The following is a 7,386-nucleotide window of genomic DNA, read 5'->3' as shown; positions in this document are numbered from 1 at the left end:
TTTGTCCTTTTTGAGACTGGCTGCACCACGACGCACCGGCCATCCCTATATAGGATCCGAACCCGCGGCGGGAGCGCTGCTGCGCTCCCAGCACCACACTCTCCCGAGTGTGCCACGGGCTGGGCCCAGAATTTGCATTTCTGACAAGTTCCCAGGTGATACTAATGCTGTTGCCTGGAATGCCCTTTGAGTGCCACTCTAGCTGATTACTTAAAAACTAAAATTATTGAGAATCGTTTTCCCAACTATAATTTTTAACCTCTTGTTTAAATAATCTTTCAAAATGCAGTTACATAATCTTTCTGTTAGTGTTAGACCAAAATTCTTCTTATCCCAGTGTCTCCCAAATCATTTTTAAATATGAATTAGAAATGATATCTTTGTGGCGATTACTTTCTGTTATTTAAATGTATTTTTTAGCCATCACACATACTACTTTTACAACTCAGCATAACTTGAGTCTTTTTATAGGTTTTGGTTAAAATGACAGGTAATAATATTGTTTATTTACCTTAACAGTGAGATCCTTTATTGATTTTTTTAAGTATAATGTACATTTCTAGACTCTATAATAATTTTGATGGTAGTTACATGACATTTAACCAGTTGGTTCAAGGTTATCACCTGACAGTGAGATTAGCTTATAAGGTTGATTATGATCAATATTTTATGATTGGTTAGATTCTACAAACATGAAACTATCATACCTTAATAATAGGCATATTGTGCCTTTTATTACAATGAAAGGTGTTTTGTTTTTTGCGTTTTTTTGATAAAAAGGATTTTAAGATATTTCGTGCCACCTAAGGATGTTAATGTTCTCTTTCTCCAGGTGATAATTGATGACCAATTACCTGTTGATCATAAGGGAGAATTGCTCTGTTCTTATTCCAACAACAAAAGCGAATTATGGGTTTCTCTCATAGAAAAAGCATACATGAAAGTCATGGGAGGATATGATTTCCCAGGATCCAACTCAGTAAGTAATAGATAGGATGATGCAGACACAGACATGCTATCTAATATGACTCTATTTAAATTTGAAAAATTATAGATGTTGTTTTTCTTTTAGTAAAAGAAAATAGATTATCAGTCCCTGAAAAATGTTGATCAGTGCCCTTATTATTTTCTTGTGAAAGGATAGCACATTGTGTAGATTCTGTATCCAGGAAAGCCTAAAATGTGTCTCCTTTTATATTGGAACACAGGGCCAATGAAATGAAGTAATGTATGCGAATCACCCATCATTCATACCCAGTGAGTTTCCCCTGCCTAATTACCAGGCCTTCATCACTCTTCAGGTTCTTATAATACTAGGCAAAAATGTATAGATCATAGTTTGGTACGATAGGATATTACAGTCTCTTTCTTCCCAACCTACACATTCAGTTTTCTATCCTTCAAATACTTTTAGTTTAGCTTTCTAATTCATTAGCTGTTAATTTATTTACTCAGTGCAGCTTAGAGAAAGGAAGAATGGGAATGTATGTAAAACATTAGTATTGGGCCGGCCCGGTGGCGCGCTGGAGAGTGGGCCGCTTGGGAGCGCGGTGGCACTCCCGCCGGGGGTTCGGATCCCATGTGGAGACCGGTTCCCGCTCACTGGCTGAGCGCGGTACAGGCGTGACACCGAGGGTTGCGATCCCGTTACCGGTCAGTAAAAAAGACAAAAAGGAAAAAAAAAAAACACATTAGTATTGACTATCATATTTAAGAACTCACTAACAGTGAGTGACTATCATCATCAAAGCAGTTTTTTCTGTTTTGAGTTTTCTTTATATTTACCAATGAGACAATTCTCTTGTATTCAGGAAGAACAGCAAAGGTTGTAAGGAAAAAACAAGCATGTGTTTATATCTAGGTAGGAATTTGAGTTAAATAAAAAATTTATTACTGATTGAAACAACTTAACTACCTTCTGATTTATTCTTATCAGAATCCAGGGGATTTATTTAAGAGCTTGAAAACAATATTGATAGTCTTTAAATATATTTATGTTGCAGAATATTGATCTTCATGCACTGACTGGGTGGATACCAGAGAGGATTGCTATGCATTCAGATAGCCAAACTTTCAGTAAGGATAATTCTTTCAGAATGCTCTATCAAAGGTAAACATATTTTCTTTTTTGTGTGTGCCCATGCAAAAGCATCATGCCTTATTTAGAACAGAGATTGCAGAAACTGTCATTTTTAGTTATTAGGGAAATTTTTGTTTTTAAGATAGACTTCACTTACAGTCAGCCCTCAGTCATCCTCACTTACAGTTACAGCTAATCCAAATTGTAGATAATCCAACGTATTTGGATCTGGAATATGTAATATGGAAAAATTATTTTGTACTTAGCAATTTGAGGGAAACTTAAATGGATAATCTGTAAGAATTGGAAAATTGTCTAAACAATAAAACACATTCAGTAACAAAACTAGAAAGCTCAGTGATTTGATAAATAAAATGATGTCCCTTTCGGGAAATGCATTTGGCATTTTACATCTTCATCCTTATTTGTAAACCATTTGAAAACTTAGCTTTCGCTTTCCTTCATTGATAGGTTTCCACCTGAGAATTAAGTTTTCTAAAAGAAAAAAAACAAAAAAAACCCCACCAAATGTGATCATTTATCTCATAAGCTGTGAAATAGAAATGTACTTCCCATTGATAGTTCTTCAGGGGTGTTAGCTATAGCCCATTTTAGAAAAGATTTCAATTTTGTGTAAATTTTCATGTAAGCCATTAGAGGAAAAGGAAAGATGGTGTGATCTGAGATTACAAATGTGTTTTCCTTTAATTAGTTGTCGTTGGGTTCTTTCCAGGTTTCACAAAGGGGATGTCCTCATCACTGCATCAACGGGAATGATGACCGAAGCTGAAGGAGAAAAGTGGGGCCTGGTTCCCACACATGCATATGCTGTTTTGGATATTAGAGAGTTCAAGGTTTGCCTTAAATTTGTTTCTCTTATTTTTCTTGTTTGATAAGACGTTGCAAGGATCCCAAGTGATTTATCAGACAAATCAAGGTTTAGGTGAAGTTTTTAAACCATTTCACCTATTACATTAAACAACGTGACCTCTACCATTGGAAATTACAAAATCATGAGGTGGGAAATAAAATCATAGCAACAACACAGGTATTGATGACAAAACAAAAATAGTTAACATCTCTTTTTCTTTTCCATAAAAGTAGCAGTTTTTAGGTGAAAACTAGCCCCCCAGGTTTCAGGCTGCATGTTGGTGTCTGGGTCAGTCACAGTGTTAAGCTCTAGAGCATAATAGACACTGAGTAAATATTTGCGGAAGGAGGAAAAATAGGAAGATAACTAGGAATGAGACTCATGCCAGTGGGTTTATGTGAGCAAGTGTTTCTCTTCCTAGAATCTGTTGCAACACAGACCTTTTCTCTATAATGCCTGGGCTCAGGCATTGGAATGTTTGGTTTAGTTGTTTTTTTTTTCAGTTTAGTTCATTTTAACTGAGAAATGGATGGGTTGGTTCTATGGATTAGAAATACAAAGATTATCAAGGAAGGACTCTTTAATAATAGAAAGAATAGATCTCAGCAGTAACAGAATACCACTATGTGTTAATTAGACTGGTTTTCTTATGTGACACATGGAATTATATGAATTATGAAGGCAGTCGGGACCTGCTGCAACATTTTAGAATTTTATAACATCAAGGCCTTCTAAATTAGCTAGTTAGTATTGCGCCCCAAACCATTCTGTAAAGAATTGTGTGTTTCTTTAAAGTTGGCATAAAAATTGATCACAGTGCAAAAAATACAAAAATTTATGTGAGATTAGAGATTTGTGTTTGTTTTAGAATTGCAACTTGCCACAAACACCACTCAAAATATCATAAGTAATAGTCATTATTATTCAGTACTATGTATATATCCTTCCTTTTATTAGAACATCATGTGAGGTAGGTATTAATGAATAAGTGACCAATAGTGAGATAATGGCAGGATAGAATTTTAAACAACAGTCTTTCTAGTTAAAAATTAGTGGCATTATTCACGTAGTGTCAATTCCTCATAGCAGTGATTCTGTAAAGACAGACATTTTAGAGCATATGTACATGGGGTCACCTGTGGCCCAGTGACAGATTTCTTCACTGTGCTAGTGCTCATATTCACACTGTAATTCTATGAAAGTTACTGATCAAAAACAATATTACCCAGCTTGAGCAGACATCTCACAGTATGGAGTTAGCCCCAGTTTCATTTTGTTTACGTGAACTCTTTGTACAGTTAAGGTTGATTTTTACCTAAAGCAAAAAATTTATGAGGCTTTTCTCCAGTATTTTTTATTGAGTATATATTTGAGGAATTTCCTGGGTACATCATTTTTATGTTATTTTTGCTGTGCGTAGTTCGAGATAATTCTGACTTCTGTTTTTAACTATTTCCATTTCTATCTCCTTCAAGCAATTATCTCTAGTACTTTTTTTTTGCGGATAGACCTAATCTTAGATAAAGCTACTCCCAGTTTTATATAATTCGTGACTTTCTTCACTTTAATAAGACTTTATTAGTATTTTTTAATAATTGTGTAAAAATATTATTTTTTTTTGTTTGACGGCCCGTAAGCTGCTTGCATATTCTAAGTTCTTATCTTCGTTTAGTCTCAGTGATCCTTTCTTTGGATCATTTTGTGTCTCTTCCTTGAGGTAGTGTTCTATATAGTCTATAGTGGAAGTGCATCTCTAGTTCAAGCTGCTGTCTTTCAGTCCAGACAATTCTTATCATGGGATTTCTGAACCTTTCTAAAGTTTTCCTTTGCTACTACTTGGAAATAACTTTGGAAATGTGATATTTTAGCATAAACCAAATTTTTTTTTTTTTAATTCTCTAGCATTTCTTCTATTCAGGGCCTTCTGAATTACTTATTCTCTGCTTATCCAAATAAAAGCTATAGCCTTGTATGAGTTTCTTTGAATGTCACTGATATCTGGGACCTATCTCTAAAAAACTTAACAGCAATTTCCTCTCCTTCATGTTCCTTTCTTAGGAAGTGGTAGAGTCCTGGAATAAGGCACATTTCCTGCTCATGGAAAACTAGGTTTTATGAAAAGAATTTGAGTTAAATATCCATTGACCGATGTGTGCTGAGGCACAGGTGGTGTATAAGAAAACTGAGAAAAGGGAATATAGGCTGAGAGGAATGAGTCTTATGTCCAGAAATCACATCTACCCCAGGTCATAATTTGCCACCATCTGAAATAGCAAAGGAATATATTGTTCTTTTTAAACATCCCCCAAACAGTTTGATTTATGACATCATTAGAAAAAATATACCTGTGGCCATTTGTTAAAAAAAGAATAATAAAAGGATTATTTAAAAAAAGGAAAAATGGGGAAAAAAAGGAAAAAGTATACAATTTCCTAAGTTGTCTGCTTGAAGTAAGACAGATTCTTTTGGATTTACCAGCTCTTTTATTTTTCTGAATCAGTGTAATCATTTCTGTAGACATAGCCATTATTTGTTGAACATTTACCATAACCTGAATACTCTGTTCCATAAACTCAGTGGAGACTTCTGAAAAAGGTTAATAGTGTCACCATTTCATGGAGTTTACAATCTTATTGGGGAGACAAGCCTTCTACATTTGTACAAATAGAAAACAATATAAGATAGGATATTATTTGTTTTAAACTAATGTAATACAGATTGTTAGTGCCAGAAAGTTTAGAGGAGAGTGAGTAATTAAAAGGAAAAGGAGGGTCGGCCCGTGGCTCACTCGGGAGAGTGTGGTGCTGATAACACCAAGGCCACGGGTTCGGATCCTATATAGGGATGGCCGGTTGGCTCACTAGCTGAGCGTGGTGCTGACAACACCAAGCCAAGGGTTGAGATCCCCTTACCGGTCATCTTTTTTTAAAAAATAAAATAAAGGAAAAGGAAAAGGAAATGGCTAAATGCTAGTTACTTTGAGTATGTTACTTCACCGATAACTTCGTATAATGTATGCTATACGAAGTTATTACGAGGGTCGGCCCGTGGCTCACTCGGGAGAGTGTGGTGCTGATAACACCAAGGCCACGGGTTCGGATCCTATATAGGGATGGCCGGTTGGCTCACTAGCTGAGCGTGGTGCTGACAACACCAAGCCAAGGGTTGAGATCCCCTTACCGGTCATCTTTTTTTAAAAAATAAAATAAAGGAAAAGGAAAAGGAAATGGCTAAATGCTAGTTACTTTGAGTATGTTACTTCACTTAATCTTCACAACAGTTTTCTAAGGAGACATCATAATCATTTTACATATGAGTAAACAAATGCTCAGAGAGAGTAAATGAGTCACTCAGAGAGCTGGAGTTTGGTCTCTTTATTTTGACTGCTAAGTCCATGTTCTTTTCTTCACTGCTGCTATCTTCACTGAAAGAAAAAAGGGTAGCTAAAAGGGATCCAATAGGACTTTCCAGGAAAGGGGAACAGCATGAGCAAATGCCTTTAGAGGCAAAATTGAGTTAGGATTATTTATGGGATCATGAGAGGAAAGACTAGATTAGAGCCAAAGATACATGGAGTATGAGTACTGGAACATACAGTGGGACAAAGTAGAGTGTACTTTGAAAAAGCAGGAAATACTTGCTGCTGTAAAGCAAAACTATCCAGTAGAAATTCCTGCAATGATGAAAATATCCTGCATCTGTGTTGTCCAGTGCATTAGCTAGTAGCTACTCATGGTCATTGAACACTTGAAATGTGGCTCATGTGAATAAGGGACTGATTTTTAAATTTTATTTAATTTTGATTTAAATAACCTCATGTAGTTAGTGACTGCTGTACTGGACAGCATAGCTGTAGGGAGTAGGTAGCCAGCTATTTACAGGTTTTGATCAGATATATGACCTGGTGAAAGTGTTAATTAAAGAATATTAATTTCAGGTTGATTTGAAGGGAAGATAATTGATAAGTACTCAAAATTTATCCTCTCTAATAAGAGAATGATATAACAAACAAATGGTAAAACCGCTTTGCAACTTAATGTTATCTCCTGTTTTTTTTTAATATAGGGGCTTCGATTTATCCAATTGAAAAATCCTTGGAGTCATTTACGTTGGAAAGGAAGATACAGTGAAAACGATGTAAAAAACTGGATTCCAGAGTTGCAAAAGTATTTAAACTTTGATCCCCGAACAGCTCAGAAAATAGACAATGGTGAATATTTTTTAAATTTTAATGCCATTTATATAATATGTTTTAACAAAGTGAAATGTATTTAACTGACTTATCATTTATCATTAAGATTTTTGTGGATTAACAAAGACATTAATTTTCAGGGATATTTTGGATTTCCTGGGATGATCTCTGCCAGTATTATGATGTGATTTATTTGAGTTGGAATCCAGGTCTTTTTAAAGAATCAACATGTATTCACAGGTA

The 7,386-nt window shown here is 35.3% G+C and overlaps 1 protein-coding gene across 3 annotated transcripts in view; it reads left to right on the top strand.

Annotated features, from left to right (window-relative positions):
* The window catches only part of CAPN7 (calpain 7), a 37,306-nt gene that overhangs the window by 16,874 nt on the left and 13,046 nt on the right, over positions 1 to 7,386 (top strand). For all 3 annotated transcript variants that reach the window (XM_008570723.1, XM_008570721.1, XM_008570722.1), the window contains exons 10-14: positions 833 to 979; positions 2,004 to 2,110; positions 2,814 to 2,934; positions 7,017 to 7,161; positions 7,284 to 7,383. In XM_008570723.1, coding sequence (XP_008568945.1) covers positions 833 to 979; positions 2,004 to 2,110; positions 2,814 to 2,934; positions 7,017 to 7,161; positions 7,284 to 7,383 — 620 coding nt within the window. The remainder of the gene's footprint in view (positions 1 to 832; positions 980 to 2,003; positions 2,111 to 2,813; positions 2,935 to 7,016; positions 7,162 to 7,283; positions 7,384 to 7,386) is intronic.

Source organism: Galeopterus variegatus, unplaced genomic scaffold, assembly GCF_000696425.1.
Source record: "Galeopterus variegatus unplaced genomic scaffold, G_variegatus-3.0.2 Scaffold625, whole genome shotgun sequence".
NCBI lineage: Eukaryota > Metazoa > Chordata > Mammalia > Dermoptera > Cynocephalidae > Galeopterus > Galeopterus variegatus.
The sequence above is the reverse complement of the archived record's forward strand: the minus strand, read 5'-3'. Positions and strand labels throughout refer to the sequence as shown.